Below are 20,850 nucleotides of genomic sequence, written 5' to 3'. Positions count from 1 at the left end.
CAGCACGGCTGAGCTGGGCCCTGGCTCGTGTTGTTCTTGCTCCACCTCATCTCCCCAGCCCCACGGGGTCCTGTCCCTGGGCTCCTTTCCCGGGCCTTTAGCTGCTCACTCCAGTGATTTGGGAATTATTGGCATTTGGAGTTGGGCAGGGTTTGACCCTCTGCACTGCTGGATGGAGAGGATCTCAAGGCCAGAGAAAGAGAATTATCACAACACATCTGTTGGTACTGGAAGGGATCTTAAAGCCCTTGAAGTACCACCATCCCAGGCTGTCCAAGCCCCATCCAGCCTGGCCTTGGGCACTGCCAGGGATCCAGGGGCAGCCACAGCTGCTCTGGGCACCTGTGCCAGCATCTCCCACCCTGCCAGGGAAAAGCTGCAGTGACAAGGAAGTTGCTTCTAACATGATGAACTTTTCTTTCTTTTACAGAGATATAAGCCACAACCAGATTTCTACATTAGAAGATGGAATATTTGATAATTTATTTAATTTAAGTGAAATGTAAGTTCATCTTCTTTGTTTCCCAGTCCTTTATGTAGACCTTGAAGCATCCCTCTGTTGGGGGAGGCTGTGCTGACTTGGAGAGATACTGATCAGGTGCCCACCCAAGCAGCTGCTTTTTGGGGTGTCTCCAGTTCTTTCCTCAAGCCGTGTCCTGCTCCTGGGTCCTGTTCTCCTTCAGTCCTGGCCTTTTCCTGGTCTCTGCCTCTGTCTCCTGGCTATCTCCAGCCTCTGCTGCTGCCTTCTTGTCTTCCTGGCTTCTCTCCCACACCAGCTCTGCTGAGCTCCTTGTCTCTGCCCTTGGTCACACTGTCCTGTCTGCGTGGTCACCCCTTCAGCCTGGAGCATCCAGTGCTTCCTGCAGCGTGGTAGGTCCTGACTGAGGTGTGCAAGTCACTTCCAGATTGTCCTCAAGTGATTCAAGTTCTCAGGTTTTGGTTTTTAATTGAAGTCTAAGTGAAGGGAGATGAGGGGAAGCCACACGTTTCAGGGAGGGATCCCTGAAGTCACAGCACAAATGGCAGCTCTGCCTCTGGGTGAGCCAAAGGATTAACCCCATGCACGCCCTCTTGGCAAGCAGGAGAAAAGCTCAGCCCCATGCTGTCCCTGAGGACAGGACACGAAGAGCATCCTCACTTTGGCTCACAGGTGGCTCTGGAAGGATGCAGAGGCCCAGGGTTGCGTCCCAGGGAGCTGTCCCTGCTCAGCCTGGTGCCAAAGTGGTGATTTCAGGGTCGGGGTGAGCCCTGCAAATGCCCAACCCTGCTGGCATCAGCTCCACACGCAGCTCCAGCTCTGTCCTGCTCACAGCTGAGTGCCAAAGGCTGTAATTTGGATCAAGCTTAGCTGCAATTAAAGTTTCCCTCTTTTCATTGAACTGCCACATGGAAAGATTATCATTGACTTTGCATTTCTTTTTTTGACAGATCAATTTTATTCTCTTAGCTGTTTTTTAATGGGGCTGTAAATAGTCTCCCCGAGCAGGAGAGGCTGCCCTCATACCCTGGGGCTCCTGCATGGCAGATTTTTTTAGATATATGATTGTGTCTGTCATTTGCTTCTAATTGCAACAATTATTTGTAGAGTTAAAAAAGTACTTGGAGTACTTGCCTAATTCTAGCCTCTAGAAAAATCACGTTAATTATTGCTTGATTCCCTATTCATTAACTCCTCTCCCAGTTATTCCAAAGCCTTTCAGTGGAGTGGCACAGATGGGAACAGGGAGGGCTCGGCACGCTGCTGTAATTAAGGCTTAGCACATGTCACATGAATCCCTAACTTGTTCTGATCTCCTCTGACAGAAACTTAAGTTGGAATCCATTTGTTTGTGACTGCAAACTGTCCTGGTTGCCCCGCTGGGTGGAAGAGAGAAAAGTGAGAGTCCTTGAGGCGTCAGACACGAGATGTGCCCATCCACCTGAGGTGGCCAACCTGTCCCTCTTCGATGTCCTGTTCCTCAATGCCACCTGTGGTAAGGAGAGGCTGTGGGGTGGAGCTGGCTGAGGGGGAGTGGTGGGCTCAGGGGCAGCTGAGTGACCAGTTCTAATTAAATTAACCAGGTGTTGGTCACACACTCTGTACCCTGCTGCCCTAAGGACCAAGGCAGCCACACCGGGGCTGAGATCAGCCCTGACCACAGAGCAGATACTGGAAATGCAAGTGAACCTGGTGGGAAGAAATACTGGTGTCTGACTCCAGCTCAGAAGGCTGAATGATTTTTTTATTATAATTATGCTATAATACACTAATATACTATTTAAAGGAGATACTAAAACTGCAAACCTACTTTTATAACTACCATATCTAACTCACAACTCCTGACCCTCTCTGAGAGCCCAGCCCCAGGTGGGTTGGATTGGATTGGATTGGATTGGATTGGATTGGATTGGATTGGATTGGATTGGATTGGATTGGATTGGATTGGATTGGATTGGATTGGATTGGCCACCAGGCTCAAACAATCCTCACCAGAATCCAACCCAGCCATCACCCCAGGTAAACAATTCACCAAACACATTCCACATGGGAAAACAAGGAGCAGAAATAGGAATTGTTTTCTCTTTCTTCTCTCTGTGCACCTCTATGAAAAACCCTGAGAGAGAGAGAGAAGAATGTGCCTGGCACAAGCAGACACCACAGGACTCTGGCTCTGTGACCTGCAGTCCCAGGCTGTCGTGCTCCAGGGTTTGAACAGGCTGACCTCAAGCACTGAAACCTGATGGGGGCTGATGGCACCTGGGGACATGCTGAGCTGGCTCTTTGCAGGTGGCAGGGCCCCACTCTGGGGGAGAATGAACTGCCCTGATCTACAGCCACCTGCTCCAGGGGCATTTTACTGACTGCTTGGCCAGGAGAAATGTCATTCACTGGAAAAGGGAGAGCCCTAAGGAAACTGATCCTGCCTGGATGCTTGGTTATTCTGGAATAAGAGGGAGGGAGGGAGGGAGAGCAAGGGCTCCCTATGGCAGGCAGCAGGCATCTCCTTTAATTTGGGGGCTGTGTGACAGGAGGATGGAGGGGTGAGCACCCAGAGCTGTGTGACAGGAGGATGGAGGGGTGAGCACCCAGAGCTGTGTGACAGGAGGATGGAGGGGTGAGGACCCAGAGCTGTGTGACAGGAGGATGGAGGGGTGAGGACCCAGAGCTGTGTGACAGGAGGATGGAGGGGTGAGCACCCAGAGCTGTGTGACAGAAGGATGCAGGGATCAGGCTGAAGGACCCAGCTGAGGGTGCTGGGAGCCAGCTAAGCTGCCTGGTGAGGAGCAGTGCTCCCCAGGACCAAAATCCAGGTGGTGGTTGTTCTTCTTCCCCCAGCAAAGCTATCCCAGCTTGCAGCATCTTGCAGGAATTATCAAAGGGAAAAACACTTGGCGCTGTTACTGCTTTTGATAATTAGCTGTTCCCTCTTGAACTACTTTAAGCCAGTGTGGAAACAATAATGTGAGGCTGCCTTCTGGGTAATTCAGTGTAATGGGAGTAGGCTGGGATGGCCTGCCAGCTCCTGGCAGTTCTCAGGGACCGACAGGGGATGAAGAATGACCAGGCTGGTGGTGGAAAACAGAGCAGTTCCCGTGCCGTGCTCCTCTCTGGGGACTGTTCTTAGGAGAAGCGGCTCAGCATTTGCAGGAAGGCCGTGCAGGAAGCTGGACAGCTGGATGGGTTAGGTCTGGGAAGATCACACAAGGCTGGAGCTGTTGAGATGTTTGGGGAGATGTTGTAGCAACCAGCGGCGGCGGCGGTGGCGCAAACGTGGCCGGGCCACGTGGGCAGAGGCCGAGGGAGAGGCCCTGCCTGGGTGTTTGTGGCAGGAAAATGTCCCACCCCTGCAAGCCAGAGAGGGGGATGACGCTCAAGGGAGTGAGCTGCTCCTCTGGCCTGGGGCTGTGGTGGCTCTGTGTCCCTGTTCCCTGTCCTAGTGTTGTTTTCCCGTGGGCATCCCTGCACCTGGGCCTGGCATTGCCCTCCGCTCCAGCACCACATTTTCCTGCAAGGAGGGACGCTCTTGGCTCTCCCCACGGAGAAAAGTGCCTCAGGGAGTGGGCCTGGTGGAGGGTCCGTCAGTGTCTCCCCTGTGTCCCCAGTGTGCCACTGCCCAAAGGTGTTTTGTTTTGGATTTGCTGCTGGAGGTCTCAGGCAGCACATGGTGAAACATTCTGCACTGACCAAGCCGGGGTGCCACCAAAGGACATCCTTTAGTCATGGTCTCACTTGGTAGCAAGTCCTGTGGGCTCCTCTGAGTGTCAGACTGGGTGGCTCCATGTCCCATGGGAGTGTCAGGCTCTCCAAAGCCCTGTTTTATTTACTGAGTGCTGCTGCTCCATAAATCTGTGTGACTGGCTTGTTATTTCTGTCATCACTAATTAGCATAAAGAGTTTGGAAACTGTTGCTGGGGGATTAAAGACTTCCCAGGCAAGTCTCAAAAAGGAAACGCTCAGAGTGGGAGCTGAGCAGGAGAATTCCGTTCCCAGGAGTGTGGGGTGGCTCTCTCTTGGAGGGTCTCGCCAATCCATGGCATCCCAGAGTCTGTTTTGCAAGAGGATCTTCTGTTCTGTCCTGCAGGAGCTCAATACATCACGTGCCTGACAGGAAACTACACCGAAGAAGCTGAGCTTATCATCCTCTTCACATCTGTCCACCCTGGGAACCTCAGCGAGGAGACCTGCAGTGCCCTCTGTTACTCCCAAGAGCAGGAATATGGGGGTTTCAGCCCCCAGGGGCAGTGTGTGTGTGGAGCTGCCCACGAAACAAACTCTTCCTCTGGCTGTTTGCCATTTTGCACTGAGCATTTGTCTGGGCAGGGCTGTGGTGGCCCCTCACTCGTCCCCTTGCCCTTCCAGGCACAGCTGCCTGTGTCTTTCACAGGGCTCCAGCCCCGCTACAGCCTGCACCAGCCCGTGCTCTTCAATGTCAGTATTCCCATCGCTGCCAGCACTTTACTGTGGGAATTTGGGGACCGGAGCGAGGTTCTCAACACCACTGCACACACAGCTGTGCACAGCTACGCCTTACCCGGGCGCTACAACGTCACTGCCACCCTCCTGGTGGGCTCCAGGCTGCTGCAGGAGCAGGCAGAAATCGAGGTGGTGGCTTCACCCCAGCAGCTGGAGCTGCAGTGCCCTTCCCTGGTGGTGGCAAACGAGAGCCTGGACATCCGGATCCGCAACAGGGGCGGCACGGGGCTGGCCGTGCTCTACGGCATCACCGCCGAGCCCGGGCAGCTGGGCAGGGGTGAGCAGGGCTCCTGGGGGCTGGGACGGGTGGCACTGCCTCCTGGGGTCCCCTTTGCCTTCCCTCCAGTGAGGGATGGCTCCTCTGGGTGCTCCTGGCTCCCTGAGCTGTGGAGGCAGCTGGACAGCTGGATGCTCTTTAACTTTTTGCTCTTTTAACAGTGATGGGCTTTGTTGGCTTCAGGGCTGGGACATTCTTGTGTTCTTGTGTTCTTCCTGCAGCAGTGCACCCCATGTGCCCCCCTGAGGGCTTGGTTTTCCCGGGAAATAACCACTGCTACCAGCTGGTGGTGGAGAAGGCGGAGTGGCTGGAGGCACAGCGGCACTGCCAGGAGCTCGGGGATGGAGACCTGGCTTTTGTCAGCAGCCCCGACATCCAGAGCTTCCTGGTGGCTCATGTCATCAGGTGAGTGAGGAGGGGAAGGGTTGGCATCACCCAGGGACGGGTTTTGGCTTCCTGAGGGCGGAGGGATCGGAGGATGAGGAGATGGTGGGGGTGAGGCTGCTGAACAGAGAGGAGGAGCGAGCAGAGCTCGAGCCCTTGCTGGACTTGGCTTCTTTCCTTAAAGGCTGTGGAGAGAGGAAGAGGAATGGGGCAGAATGGCTGGAAATCACACTGGGAATTGAGAGATTGGTGGGCTTCATGTACCCCGTGTTTGTGCCTGTGGATGCCTGTGAAGTGTGGAAAGGGATGCTGTGCCCTTAGACATGGCTGCAGCTCAAAGCCCAGAGCCTTTCCCCTCCTGTCTCTCATCCTGGGAAGCAGCAGTGCTCCTCTCCAGCAGCATCTGTTCCACCTCAGGCCTGGGCTTTATAAACAGAGAGTGCTGCAAGTGTCAGCCTTTGATTAAATCCGCCCCTCCGAGTGCCCTTTCTCCAGCCAGCCATGCCGGGGGAGGGAGGACAACCCGAGAGCTCTCAGGGCCTGACAGCCCTGTCAGCACGGCCAGCTGCAGCTGTGGAGCTGGGCTCCTCACAAACACATCCCAGAAAACTCATGGAATGGAGCAGCTGCCTGTGGCACAGGCTTTGAGCCTCCGCTCGAGGGCTGACAGCCCCTTCTCCACATGGTCCCCGTGCCCTGTTCCCTCACAGGGCTGCATCCTGAGCTTGCAAACGTGTGTTCCCTGCTCCAGGGAAGGGAGGCTGTCCCTCACACGGTTCAGAGCCACTCCTGGGTGCTGGGATGTGGCAGGAATTGCGTGTGGAGCTGCCGGGGCCTCGCAGGGAGCGAGGCTGTTCCCCAGCTGCTGCCCCACAGCCTCTGCTCACAGCCCCCTCCAGCCCGTGCATTTGTTTTATCAATCCACACAGATAAACATGGAGGAGGCAGCTCCAGGATGCGATTTCCCTGGTGATGAAAGGCGAACGGGCCGAGCTGCAGGGTTTTGGAGGTGCAGCTCCCGTGGTTTCTTGTGGGAAGATGGCAGAAGCAGGAAGCTGTTTCCCATTAGGGCGCTGGGCAGTCTCCTCTCCTTTGCCTCCCCAGGAGCAGCATGTGCTGAGCTGGTCCCTCCCTGCCTGCAGAAGCAGAGGATGGGACCATCCAGGGGTTCCCCACTTTCTGGGCAGCACAGAGAGCCCCTCTGCCCTTCCAAGCCTCCCCAGGCGTGCTCTGCTCCTCCTGCCCCAGCAGGGCAGCTCAGTCCTTCCTCAGAGGCAGAGGAGAGCTCACATCTTGCTTTAAAAAAGGGTTATTCAGAGTCCTCCTGTTCCCCCTGCAGTGGAATGGGCTGGGCAGTGGGGCAGGGTGGGAGCCAGCCAGCAGCTTGTCTTTTAGTTATTCCTTTCTTTCTTACTTTTTGATTTTTTTTTTCTAATGACTTGCAGTTAGATCATAGCTGGAATTAGAAAAGGAAAATCTCCACTGAGTTTTCCTGATGGCAGCAGGCAGGCGGTTTCCTACCCTGCTCTCCCTAGTTCCCTGCCAGTGGTTCAGGAGCAGAACACAGCCCTTATTTATTTTTTAATCTCATTTGCAGTGAAAACTACTGATTCATGGAACAAGTTATTTTTGTCATCGTTTTTCAGCATGACCTCATGAATCATTTCATCTGGCGTGAGCCTGGGGGTGGAGAGGCACCAGTTACCACCAGTTATCTCCCCAGTCTGCTTTGCAGAGCTGTGGTACCATGCTGGGAGCACGCTGGGGCAGGCAAGGGCATGGTAGGATTGATTTCCACCTGCAGGAGGGAGAGTGGAGAAGGAGCTGAGAGCTTGGAAGGGTGCAGGATGTTAATGTGGAGAAGTTAATAGAAGTTAACATGGGACAAATGCCTCCCTTCCTGCTGGGTGAGATTAGAAACAGCTCTCCAGGGTCTTTGTGGCCATGAGAGACCTCTCAGCACTTTCCACCAGGATCTCTGCTGGGATTGAGCCAGTTTCCAAATGGGGCAGGGACATTTCATCTCCTAAAGGAGCCTGGCAGTGTGCTGTGTGTGGGGCTCAGCTGCCTGCAGTGCTCCAGCCTGGGTTGTCCCTTCTGCCTGCTGCCTTGCCATGGTGGCTGGGGAGCTCATCATCTCCAGGAGCTGCATCCAGGAGAATTCCCAGACCTGGTCCTGCTGAGCTTTAATCCTGCCCTGGTGCCAGTCCCACCTGCAGTGGAAAATGGACTGGTGGTAAATCCCCCAAGTGTCAGCCTTTGATTAAATCTGCTCCTCTGAGTGCCCTTTCTCCAGCCAGTCAAGTTTTCTTTCTTTTTCCAGCACAAGTTTTCTGGGGGGTTCAGCTTTCCCACACAGTTCTGTGTGACCAGATCATTCCTCTTGGGTCGTGACTCCAGGCAGGCTTGGCAGAGTCTGGGAGGGTCATTTGGTGACAGTCAGCCTGAACCGTGGAATCATGGAATGGTTTGGGTTGGGAAGGATCTTAGAACTCACCCAGTGCCACCCCTGCCATGGCAGGGACACTTTCCACTGTCCCAGGCTGCTCCAAGCCCTGTCCAACCTGGCCTTGGGCACTGCCAGGGATCCAGGGGCAGCCCCAGCTGCTCTGGGCACCTGTGCCAGGGTCTGCCCACCCTGCCAGGCTCTTGGGACAGAGGTGGGGATGCTGGGGGAGAGCAGTGCTGTGCTGTGCTGTGGAGGGGCAGCTCCTGAGGTTCTGGTGGTAGAGTGGATACAGAAACCCTTCGGTTATTAAAGGCTCCATGAAATGCAGCCCATGACACCGCGATGGAGCTGTTGTTATTTTTAGAGAGAGCCATAGATGGCAGCTGTCCCAGCTCTTTCTAATACTCATGATTTCCTGAAACCCCCCTCCCCCTTCTTTTTTTTTTTTTTTTTTAATTTTTTTTTTTTATTTTGCAGGAGCCTTGACGTCTGGATCGGATTCAATGATTTTGCAAGCTCTGGAGCGCAGCAGAGAGGGGAAGGATTTAATCTGGAGAGCTGTCAGAACTGGCTGCCAGGAGAGCCCCATCCCTCCAATGCTGACCACTGCGTGCGCATGGGCCCCACGGGCCAGTGCAACACGGACCTGTGCATGGCCAAGCACAGCTACGTCTGCGAGTACAAACCACCAGGTGGGCTCTGCTGGCCCTGCTGTCACCCAGGGTGGGAACCCAGGGCTTCCCTCTGGCTGCCCTGGCAGCTCTGGGACCCTGGCAGGGGTCAGAAACCCCCCTGTACAGAGCCCCCAGAGACACTGTCTGTGATCTCTGCCCATGGAAAAGAGTTTTCAATCTTACAGGGTGAATTACCAGCTCTGAGTGTTTGCTATCAGTAATAATTAAGTGTGGCACGTGTGCAAAAGTAAAATTTTAGGATTCTAGATGAGGGGACCGAAGGGGACAAGATGGAGGAAATTGGGTGTGCCTTGTCCTTTTTCTCCTTCTTCATGCCCTCCATGTTTCACTGTGGTGTTGGCATTTTTCTGTTGGTTCAGGCTGGGGACACACTGTCCAACGTAGGTGACAGATATTGGCACGTTATTGTAAATCCAGCACAGGTAGTTTGTGGTATTTAATGTTTGTACCATCCCACTGAGGGCAGAGCCCCACACGCTGCCCTGCAGGACAGAGCTGCGGCAGGGCAGCAGAACATGTTAGAGATAAACAGAATAAACAACCTTGAAACCAGCACAGACAAATTATGGCTTCTGCTTTGGCAGCGGGGCTGACAGACAGAGACTTTCTACAATCTCGGGATCATCAATACCACAGATTCCAACACCCAGGGTGGGCAGGTGTCCCTTTCCTTCCACTGGAAAAAGAGGGATGCGTGGAGAGCTTCCTCCAGGACATCACCACAAAACGAGTGTGACTTGCAGCAATATTCCCAAAACCAACTTCTAGAAACCAAATTTCAGCCCAAAAGGAAGAGTTTGTCTTACTCCCATCTTTGCTGTCAGCAGAAAGAGACAGAGGAGCTAATTTCTGAGGCCAAACACTGGAAATAGCTTCTCCCTCTTATTTGAGCAATCTCTTCTGGTGGCTTGGTGGCCTTCACTGTGTATTTTGGGAGATGTTGAGCTGGCTCAAAAAGTTGATTAGGTGAGGTGTGATGTGCTGTGCAGGTTTGTGGTTATTCAGCTTTCCAAATCTTCTACACCGGTGTAGGAAGTAAGAAAGAGAAGTAAAATGGACATGAAACATAGGAGAAGATTTCTATAAGATGGAAAAGCCATGGCCAGAGAGGGCACTGGCCTGGTCAGAGGGGCAGCAGCAGCTGCCCAGTCCCCAGAGAGCCACCGGTGTTCGCCAGTGGTGGAAACCAGCTGGTCGTGGCCACATTTCCCAAAAAGTCCAGGGGCACAGGGAGGATGAGAAGCTGCACCTGGTGCTCAGAAATTCCAAGCAAATCATTATTGTTGAAGGGAGGATTACTTGCACAGTTCCCAGAAGTCAGAGTTGCTGAATATTGCAAATGAAAATGTTACTTGTGCTGGATGAGGAAGAAATCAAGATACCTGTCAGGAGAAGGAAGATACAGGATTATGGAGCTGCTGCTCTCCTGCTGCAGCTTCACAGGGTGGAGGGGATGGCTTCAGGCCCTGCTGAGCCTCACGGGCTTTGTTCCAATATCTCCTTTGTAAACAGGAGTTCTCCTGAACGCCGAAAACTTCTTCGAGGGAGAGGCTGAGCTGGGCACAGAGGAGGCCGTGAGGAGCGTGAGCGAGGCCGTGCTGGCAGACCCGTGGCAGGCTGAGGAGGTGAGTGGGGTTTGCTGCTCCTGTGCTGCCCAGGGACGCCTGGGGACACGGGCAGGTGAGAGCTGTGCGTGTTCTGCAGGTGCTGGAGTTCCCGGAGCTGGCCTTCAGGCACCAGGGCTTTCTCACTGCCCTGGAGTTTGTGACACAGGAGCTGCACCAGCCCGTCCAAGTGAGGTTCCAGGTGCACAGACTGATGGATGGAGAAGGTGAGGCTGCTCCTCAACGCCTGTGGGATTGGTGGAGGTGACACCGTCAGACTGGGGCTGGCCTTGTGGCCCCTCTGGTCCTCTGACCCTTAATCGCTCAGAGGTTTGGTTCTGTTCCTTTGAGGAGATCAAAGTGCAGGATCCACAGCCTTGGGGCAGTGGTAGTCCTGGAGAAAATAACAGAGGAGAAACCTCTCTCGATGCCTGAGGAGAGTGTGAGTGTAAGGACCATGTGGAGAAGCTCATTAATCTTCTGAGCTGTACTTTTTACTTTGTGAAGACACATGTCAAATGGGAATGTGTTCTGGTCCATCTGGCCCCGCGGGTTAACAAGGAAGAACATTTTCCTGAGCCCATTTCTTCCTGATGGATGAGATAATCTAAAAAGCCTTTTATTCCTTGTACAACAGCTCAACAGTCACAGTTTTGGCAACAATTAATTCTGCAGCAGAATGTTTGTTGTAGCCGTGGGGTTGGCTGGTTACAAAAGGATCTTTTTTGACACTGACAAGCTGATACTTTGACATGGAAACATTAACTTCAGAAAAGTTGCTTAATGTGTTTTCAGTGTCAAGGCCAGCTCTTGCTTTCACTTGGACTCGCTTCTGCTGTAGCGCAGATCCTTTCAGAATGCAAATTGATACGTTCTCACTGGAAAAGAGACAACTTTGCGTTTAATGATCTTGTGGATTTTTCCAGTAAAACAGGACATTTATGTAGCAGCAGGATGTGCTGCAGTTGCAGCTTTTTCTAAGAGTGGAGCCATCATCAAAATGGAAAAAATGGTGAATTTGGAGCAGAGGAGAGCATTAGTAGTGTTAATATTCAGAGTGGCTATCACTGATTTCTCTTTCAGTTCTTCCAGACTACCAGGAGGAAAACAACACTACAGAGCCATTCCCCAGCGCTCAGGATGACGGGAACTGGACGCTGCTGGAGTGTCCTCCTGGTTTCCAGTGGTGTCCCCTGACGAGCCTGTGCTCATCCCACAACAGCTGCTGCAATGGGACCGAGTGTGCCAACAGTTCCTTTGGCAGCAGCCCTGCCCCTGGGGCCCCACAGCCCAGCGACAGCCAGCCCAGCCGTGAGCTGCTCAAGGAGCTCCTCTTCACGGTGCCAGCTGGCCCCTCTTCCCAGTACCAGGTCAGTGTTGGCTGCTGGGAGCAGGGGGTCATGGGGCACTTTTTCCTGAGGGCTTTGGGTAAGTGTCGCTGTCGGACACGAACTGAGTACGCAGAAGCTTGGTAAGTTTAAAAGAGAAAGAGGGTAAATTTTATTTCTGACTTCGCGATATATAAAGTTCTAAAAGTGACAGTGGATTGTGGGATGACATTGTTACTTCTCCAACGACACTGGTCAAAATAATAGTCTATTAATAAATTCTCTCTTTCCACGAAGAAGAATGCAAAATAATCATTATTTACATGAAGAGTGCGTGAGAACTTTGGTAGAAATATGCAAACATTATCAGAAGGTTAAAGAAGTTTTATGAGAACTTTAAAACTTTCAAAAGAACTATGAAAGAAAACTTAACACTTTTAAAAACTAGGGCAACAGGTAAGTTTGGGTTGTTCCCATGTGGCAGATGGAGCCACTCAAGTCCATTGGAATGAAAGGAAATGCCCAGTGGCACACGGGCCGTGGGCTCCCTGCAGTCCTCTGCTGTGCCTGGGATGCTGGAAGATGTCCCTGCCCATGGCAGGGGGTGGAACAGGATGGGTTTTGAGGTCCCTTCCCACCCAAGCCATTCTGTGTTTCCATGAAAAGGCTGTGCAGATTCCATGGGCTATTCCCGTGGCATTAACACAGTGGAGATGGAGTATAAAGCTGATTTCCCTGTTGGCACGTTTGATTTAGAGAGCCCAAGGAGGGTGGGGTGGGTACAGGTCTCCCTGTGCTGCATTGGGATTTGCTAGTTCCCTTTTCTGCTGGTTCCCACCTGGCAGGAAACCCAGAACTGAGCCCGGGCAGGAGTTGGGTGCCGACTGCTCTTAACGTCAGGCGTTAATCCAAACCCCTCTCCCCTCTCTGCAGGTCACATTCAGAAAAGAAAACATCTTTGTCAGGGCTGGGGACGTTTTCAGCATCCAGCACAGCGCAGCCTCGGGCTCCTTCCTGCGGTGCCGCCGCAGAGCCGCGTCCGCGGGCAGAGGGAACTGCTCAGCGTGGGCAGCGGGTTCGTGCCACAGCCCCGCGGGTGCCCCCCGGGCAAACAGCTCGGCGTGCTCCCTGCGGGTGCGCTACGCCGAGGAGCAGCTGGTGCCGGTGCTGAGCCCGCACAACGCGGGGCTGGAGCGGCCCGGGGGCTACGCGGTGCGGGCCAGCGTGGGCAACGGGCTCTTCAGCGCCAACCTGTCCTGCGGCTTCCGCGTGGCCTCCCGCGTCTCCGGCCTGCGCGTCCTCCACCCCGCCCCGCAGGGCTCCAGGCTCTACCTGCCCACCAACCACACCGCGCTGCTGCTCAAGCTCTCCTCGGGGGTCAACGCCACGGCCAGCTGCCTGGGGGACAACCGCACCGTGCCCTTCGTGGCCACCTGCCCGCCGGCCCTGGCCCCGCTGTGCGCCAGGGAGACCAACGACACCTGGTTCGCTGTGCTGCAGCTGGGCGGCCTCGGCCAGGGCCTCAGCACCCACGTGCTGGTGGCGGAGAACTCGGTGAGCTCCCAGAACATCACGGTCACCGTGAAGGTGGAGGAGCCCATCCGCGGGCTGAGGGCCACCCCCGACCCCGAGAGCAGAGTGCTGCTGAACACGCGGGTGGTGAGTGTTTGCTGCTGCTCTGAGCCCTTCCCTCAGGGTGTGTTTGCCTCGGGGCACGGGGGCACTGCTTGCTGCTAAGCTGCCAGGCCGTGCGCTGCTGCAGGCACAGCATGTGGCACCAGCACTGGTGCTCTCCAGCAGGAAGGCAGCTCAGCTGCACTTCCCCTGGGCCCCCTGAGGTAAGGCAGTGCCTCCTGTCCAGCTCCCCAGGACACCGGAGGCGTTAGGAAAGGTCAGTGTGTACCTTGTCTTGCCTTGTCCCGGTAGTCGTTCCTTGAGGTGTTTAGATTTGCTCTGCTAAATCCTTACATCAGCTGGCTGAAGATGTAGAGGTGTTTCACCCCTCCAAGTCTTGGAGTTCCTCTGGTGTTTGCAGTCTTGTTTTTTCCAGTCCCCCATCCCCAGAGCTACAGCCCTGGGAAGCTGCTCAGTAACTGCCCCAAATGCTCTGTACAAGCTCTGGCTGCTTCTGGCAGATCCTCTGCCTGCACCTCTCGGTCTCACCCTTCCTGCTGCCACAGGCTGCTCAGGAGACACTGCTGGAGTGAGGAGGAACCTGCCCTGTCCAACCCCTTCAGTCTTTGGGTCAGGCACCATCCCTGCAGGAGGGTCAGGGCTCAGCTTACAGCTGTAGCTAAAGCCAGGCTGCTTCTGCAAAGATTTCAGGAGGTTTTTTAGTCAGCAAGAGGGCAGAGTGCTGGGCTGTGGGAGCAGGGAGTGTGGGGTCTGCTCCCAGCTCTGCTGGGGACTTATGGAGTCAGGGTCTGCATTTCTCCATGAGCAGCAGAGCCACAGGTGATCTGTCACCTCTGTGCCGTGCTCTGAGGGCAGTGCAGGTGTGGGAGCCTCCCAGCCTGCCTCTGCTCCCTCTCCAGTTCAGCTGGAGATCTCCTGGGAAGTGCTGGGCATGCTTTTCTCTTGCACTAGTGTGAAATGTTCTCGTGCCTTTCAGAGCTACATCCCTGTGATGGAGGCTGGGTCAGATGTGACTTTCCGATGGACAGTAGATGATAAGCCATCTTTCACTTTTTACAATGTTGTCTTCAACGTTATCTACCAAAGCCCAGCTGTGTACAAGCTTTCGGTAAGCCAAGGCCTTTCCCATGACACCATTTCACCCCTGGGTTTCCATCTCATCCCACAAACTCCTCAGGAAAAGCAGCAGGGAGAGAAGGCAGAGTTGAGATGAGGTTTTCACTGTGCTTGTCTGCTGTTTCTCACAGAGCTGCCCTTGCAAATGCGAATAGTTTTTTCTACTTTTACATTACTGTGCTGTGTTCCTCCTCTGTGCTTTCTCCTCTTTTCTCCAAGCTCCCCTTTCTGTTTGTGGAGTGTCTGTGTTTTCCCCTCCTCCCGAGCAGGAGTTAGCAGGGAGTCCCTGCTCTGGCTGGCAGGAGATTTGGGTTCAGAACCTGGCAGAGGCAGGATGCATCATAAGACTTCCATAGGCAGGCCAAGGCTTCTCCCACGAGCTCCTGTGTTCTCTGCCATGTTCTCCTCCTCCTGGTGCAGCCTGGAGCGCTGGGGTTTGCCATGGAGCAGAGTTTGGGCCAGGGGAGCTGTCTGTTGTGGAACAGGAGCTGATCTCTGGCCAGCACATCTCTGTGTGTTGTGCCTTGCAGAGTCTGCTCTGGTCCAAGGTGCTGGATCTGCTCTCAGGGTGACTCTTGGCCTCCTGAGCAGACACCAGCCCAGCCCCGAGGCTATGCTCACACTAATTCGCTGGGTGCAGCACTGATTTGCTGGGTGCAGCACTAATTTGCTGGGTGCAGCACTAATTTGCTGGGTGCAGCACTAATTCGCAGGGTGCAGCACTAATTTGCTGGGTGAAGCACTGTGCTGAGGGCCTGGGCTGCTTTCACTTGCAGAGCTGCCAAGGTGCTGTTAGCCTGTGGGGCTCTGGGCTCAGTGCAGCACATCCACAGAAGCCCAGACACGAGCTGCTCTCCCCTGCTGGGCTAGGAGGTCTGTTCCAGTGGGTTTGAAGGACCCCTCTGCCAGCAGCTCTGCTCTCCTGCAGGTGAGAAGGTGAAGATGCTCTGTCAGTGTTACATGCCTAGAAAATCGTGAGGGTTCTGCTCTACTTCTGTCATGTCTCTTCTTGTGTCCCTTTCCGTCCTCTGCCCAGCCCTGCTCTCCCTCTCTGTGCCCACCACACCAGGATCCTGGAGCTGCACTTGGTGTGCTTGGTTTTATGAGCCTCTCCCATCCCTGCTCTGTGCTTGCAGCCACTCTCCCGAGGAAATGGGATGTCCCTTTGTCCCCTTGGTGGCAGCAGGTGCCTGTGCTCAGCAGCTGGAGCTGCAGGGCACATTGGAGCAGGCAAGGGGGCAGCTGGCAAGTTCAGAGCCAGAGGAGGCTTGGGATGAGAAGCTCCTCTCCTTTGCCTCTTGCTGTAGCACCAGCCCTTCCTTGGACTGGCTGTAGTGGTGAACATGTGGCCACTTTCTCTGCCACGACCTGCTCACTTGCCTGGTGGTGCTTCTTCAGTCCAGCAAAGCCCCACTCCAAGGGCAGCAAGGAGACCCCAACCCCATTCTTTGTCCTTCCCAGCTCACCGCCTCCAACCACGTCAGCAACTTCACAGTCAACTACAACGTGACGGTGGAGATGATGAACAGGATGAGGAACCTGAGCGTGGTGGGGGCCCTGCCAGTGGTGCCCCAGAACAGCAGCGTGGAGTTCAGCGCCAGGGTTCACGTGGACTCGGCTGTGGAGGCTCTGTTCCTGTGAGTCCTTTGCTGCTTGCACAAACTGAGGATTTTTCTGTGCAAGTCATGTCTTGCCTGCACAGTTTCTCTTCTCATAGCCAATTGGTCCATCTCAGCTGCTGTTTAGTTAATGTGAAATCTCTAGGAGTGGGGCTCAGCCACACACCTTTAATTCAGGCTGAAATTATTTCCATTTATGCAAGCACGATGCTGCTTTAATTTGGGTTCTTCCTCCTCTCAGCATAGCTGCTGTTTTGATACTTGGCATTCTGCTTCCTATGTTTTTTTTGAGAACCCAGCCCTGACCTGAAGGACAAGCCAGGATTCCTCTGGGAGTTCTGTGATTCTCCTGTTGTGCAGTGTAATGTGCTCTGTTTCTCCAGGTGGGATTTTGGAGATGGTGTCCAGGAGACATACCTGTTCAAACCTCCCTACAACAAGTCTTTCCTTGTTCCTGATCCCAGTGTCCATGAGGTTGTCATTGAGCACAACGTTTCACACATCTACCAAGACCCAGGTATGCTCAACAAGGCTCTTTGGGGAAGAAGGGGCTCAGGCCTTTTTGGTGTGAGGGGTGTACAAGGCACCTTCCAAAAGAACAGGGCTTGGAAATCATTGCCTGATTCCTGAGCAAACAGCCGGGGTGACTGGAAGTCTCCAGCAGTTGCCATCCTCTCTGTGTTGTCAAGGAAGTTTGGCTATGCTGTGAGAAGCAAGTCCACCACACTCAGCCCCTTTTTGGACAGTCTCAGCAGAAGGACGAGGGGCAGGCAAGCCCCAGGCTGGTGGGAGGGGTGGGCAGCAGGAAGGTTCTACTCTGTGGGTGTGCAGGAAGAAAATCTTTTATCTCTACCAGTTGGACTGGCTTCTTTCTTGATGCTGGTGCCCATACACATGGTCTGGTGTAATTCCTGCTGGTCCTGGGCTGGGGCAGGACAGCCCAGAGTGAGCACAGCACAGGAGCAGAGTGTTCCCCGCAGCCCCTGCCACACCCCCCACCCCACTACAGCACTGAGGAGCTGTTGACAGGCATGTCCTCACCCTGCCCTTGTTCTGCTCTCTCCCAACGCAGGAGAATATGCCCTGATGGTTGTTGTGTCCAACCAGTATGAGAACCTCACCCACCTGAGCCCAGTCCAGGTTCACAGTTACCTGGTTGACGTGAAGGTGGAGGCAGAGGAGGATGTTCTGGTCGTGGGCCGGCCGGTCACCTTCCGAGCCGCTCCCCTGCCGTCCCCGTACGGCGTGGTGTACACCTGGGACTTTGGGGACGGCTCCTCCCTGCTCACAGACACCCAGCCCTCAGTGACCTACAGCTACCCCCGCAGAGGGGTGTACAACGTCACCGTGACAGCCAACAACACCGTCAGCAGCGTGGAGACCGTGGAGTGCTACCAGGTGTTCGAGGAGGTAACGGGGCTCCGCGTTTCCACCGCCGAGGCCGCGGAGCAGGGAGCAGCTGTCACCATCAACGCTTCCGTGGAGACCGGGGACAGCATCACCTGGATATTCGACATGGGGGACGGGACAGTGCTGAGGAGCCAGGTGCCGGTGGTAGAGCACGTGTACATAAAGGACATCAACTGCACCGTGAACGTGACAGCTGTGAATCCTGTGAACTCTGTCTCCCAGGCGGTTCCTGTCCGGATATTTGTCCTGGAAATACTCAAAATAGAGCCTACTTCTTGCATCCTGGAGCACCCGGACGTGCAGCTCACCGCCTACGTGACGGGGAATCCTGAGGAGTACATCTTCGACTGGACTTTTGGAGACGGCTCCTCCAATGTCACAGTCAGCGGGGACCCTGTGGTGGTGCACAACTTCACCCGCAGCGGGACGTTCCCGCTCACCCTGACCCTGTCCAGCAGCTTTAACAAGGCTAACTATTTCACCAGTGTCTGTGTGGAGCCGGAGATCCTCAACGTCACCCTCCTCCCTTCCAAACGCTTTGTGAGGCTCGGGGAAGAGACCTCCTTCCAGGTCAGTGCTGTGCCTCCCTACCAGTACCACTACCGCTGGGATTTTGGCAACAACGAGTCCACCAGGTCGAGTGGGACCGAGGTGATCTACACCTACAAAAACACAGGAGTCTTCCTGGTCACAGTGACTGTCTCCAACAATGTCTCCTTCAACAACGACACGGCGTTTGTGGAGGTCCAGGAGCCAGTTGGGGTAGCAAAGATTGAGTATAACGGGACAGATGTTCTGGAGCTGAACCAGATCTACCTGTTCTCTGCCAGCATGAATGGAACCAAGGTGAGTTACTGCTGGGACTTTGGGGATGGCACCGTCCAGCCTGGCCAAGTGGCCACCCACTCCTACAACAGCACAGGCCACTACAGCATTACAGTGATGGGGCAGAACGATGTGAGCTCCAACGAGACCACCATCGACGTCGCGGTGAAACGGCGGCTCTTTGGCCTGACCGTCAATGCCAGCAGGACAGTGGTGCCGCTGAATGGGTCGGTGAGCTTTGTAGCCACCCTGGTGGCTGGCACTGCCATCCGCTACTCGTGGATCCTCTGCGATCGCTGCACTCCCATCCAAGGCTCCTCCACCATCTCCTACACCTTCCGCTCCGTGGGCACATTCAACGTCATCGTCACGGCCGAGAACAAGATCAGCTCGCTGCAGGACAGCATCTACGTCTACGTGCTGGAGCAGATTGAGGGCCTGCAGGTGGCCAGCACTGACCTGGTGGAGGACTTGTATTTCCCAACTAACAAAACGCTCCATTTGCAGGCCGTGGTGAGAGAGGGCACAAACATCTCCTACAGCTGGGTGGTCCAGCGGGATGGCAATGCTGTGCAGACCTTCACTGGGAAAACCTTCCCCTTGAGCATCCTGGAGGCTGGGAACTACACTGTCTACCTGAAGGCCACCAACATGCTGGGCTGTGCCACTGCTAACAGGACACTGGAGTTCATGGAAAGCCTTGGTGTCCTAAAGCCCTATGCCTTCCCCAACCCAGCTGCTATTAATGCCTCTGTGAACATAAGTGCCACCATAACCAGTGGCACTGGCGTCACGTACGTGTGGTACCTGGAGGATGGCTCCTCTCCTGTCACCTCTGAACCCTTTATTTTACACTCATTCCAAAGCTCTGGAATGATTGAGGTCATCGTTGCAGCAGAAAACAAGCTGAATTCAACCAATGCCACTGTTTCTGTGTGTGTGGAGGAGGTCATCGAGGGGCTGACTATAGGGACAGCAGAGCTGGACTGTCGGTACGTCTCCTCAGGCTCCACGGTGGTCTTTGAGGGGGAGCTGCAGAGGGGGACTGAAGTGACCTGGCTGTGGCAGGTGCCAAATGGCACGCTGAGTGGCCAGTCCGTGGCAGTCACCTTCCCCACGGCAGGGTTGTACACGGTCCATCTGAATGCGTCCAACCACATCAGCTGGGCTCTGGCCAGCAGGAACATCTCGGTGCTGGACAGGATTCAAGGTCTGGAAGTTGTCGCCAGCAAGAAGGTGGTGGAGCCAGGAGAGCAGGTCACTTTTGAGATCAGGATGCTGTCAGGTACCTCTGTGAGTTACCTGGTGAGCATTAGTGGGGACTACTCCGTGGTGCTCAACGGCTCCAGGTACAGCCATGAGTTCACCAAGAGCGGTGATTACCTGGTGACGGTGACCGTGCAGAACCAGATCAGCATCGCCCACGCCCAGGTGCTCATCTCTGTCCTGGAACCCATCCAGGACCTCAGGCTCCTGAACTGCTGCGAGGAGGGCATTCCCACGGGCACGGAGAAGAGCTTCAGTGCCCGCGTGGGCAGCGGCTCCCGCGTGTCCTTCTCCTGGCAGTTCTGCCTGTGGAAGGAGCGAGGCCGGTCCGTGGTTGCTGCGTCAGGAGAAAGAGTTTTCTATGCTCCAGAAGCTGCAGGGCTGCTGGAGATCCACCTCACCGCCTTCAACGACTTGGGAAGTGTCAACATCACCAGAACCATGCAGGTGCAGGACCCCATAGTCCAGGTGTCCCTCAGTGCCACCAATGCCTTTGTCAACAGGACGGCGCTGTTTGAGGCCGTGGTGGTGCCCAGCAGCAGGAGCGTTGAGTTCTTGTGGAGCTTTGGGGATGGCTCTTCCACTCAAACCACCAGGGTTGCAGTGGCCAACTATTCTTACCTGAGCCCAGGGGATTACCTGGTGGAGGTGAATGCCACCAATCTCATCAGCTTCTTCATAGCCCAGCTCACTGTCACCGTCAAAGTCCTGGAGTGCGAGGAGCCCGAGGTGGAGCTGGCCCTGCCACCGCAGGTGGTCATGAAGAGATCCCAGAGGAACTACCTGGAGGCACAGATTGACCTCCGAGGGTGCATCAAGTACCAGACAGAGCACCTGTGGGAGATCTACCGAGCTCCCAGCTGCATGAACTTGGATGACTCCAGCAGGATCCGGCTGCCCAACGTCGACGTGAACAGGCCCCAGCTGGTCATCCCAAAGCTCGGCCTGGAAGTTGGGAGCTACTGTTTCATGTTTATTGTCTCCTTTGGAGACACCCCGCTGTCCAAGAGCATCTTTGCCAATGTGACTGTGATCCCGAGCAAGCTGGTCCCAATCATCGATGGGGGGTCATACCGGGTGTGGTCCAACACTCAGGACTTGGTCCTGGATGGGGAGAAATCCTACGACCCGAACTTGGATGATGGGGAACAGACCCCGTTGTTGTACGAGTGGTCCTGCACATCCTCCTCCAAGGTAAGAGCAGCCCTGCCCAGCCAGAGTGACCATCTGGGAGCTCCAGCTCCACCACAAACGTGTCTGGGGTGAAACGGTGTCGAGGGAAGCTTTT

The 20,850-nt window shown here is 54.8% G+C and overlaps 1 protein-coding gene across 2 annotated transcripts in view; it reads left to right on the top strand.

Moving 5' to 3' along the window:
- Positions 1-20,850, top strand: part of PKD1 (polycystin 1, transient receptor potential channel interacting) — an 81,576-nt gene that overhangs the window by 32,158 nt on the left and 28,568 nt on the right. For both annotated transcript variants that reach the window (XM_072935745.1, XM_072935744.1), the window contains exons 3-15: positions 431-502; positions 1,804-1,973; positions 4,563-5,231; positions 5,453-5,636; positions 8,542-8,756; positions 10,272-10,384; positions 10,464-10,590; positions 11,447-11,733; positions 12,625-13,350; positions 14,303-14,434; positions 15,904-16,079; positions 16,445-16,578; positions 17,134-20,756. In XM_072935745.1, the coding sequence (XP_072791846.1) occupies positions 431-502; positions 1,804-1,973; positions 4,563-5,231; positions 5,453-5,636; positions 8,542-8,756; positions 10,272-10,384; positions 10,464-10,590; positions 11,447-11,733; positions 12,625-13,350; positions 14,303-14,434; positions 15,904-16,079; positions 16,445-16,578; positions 17,134-20,756 (6,628 nt within the window). The remainder of the gene's footprint in view (positions 1-430; positions 503-1,803; positions 1,974-4,562; positions 5,232-5,452; positions 5,637-8,541; positions 8,757-10,271; positions 10,385-10,463; positions 10,591-11,446; positions 11,734-12,624; positions 13,351-14,302; positions 14,435-15,903; positions 16,080-16,444; positions 16,579-17,133; positions 20,757-20,850) is intronic.

The sequence above is a fragment of the Taeniopygia guttata genome, chromosome 14 (genome assembly GCF_048771995.1).
Source record: "Taeniopygia guttata chromosome 14, bTaeGut7.mat, whole genome shotgun sequence".
Lineage (NCBI taxonomy): Eukaryota > Metazoa > Chordata > Aves > Passeriformes > Estrildidae > Taeniopygia > Taeniopygia guttata.
The sequence above is the reverse complement of the archived record's forward strand: the minus strand, read 5'-3'. Positions and strand labels throughout refer to the sequence as shown.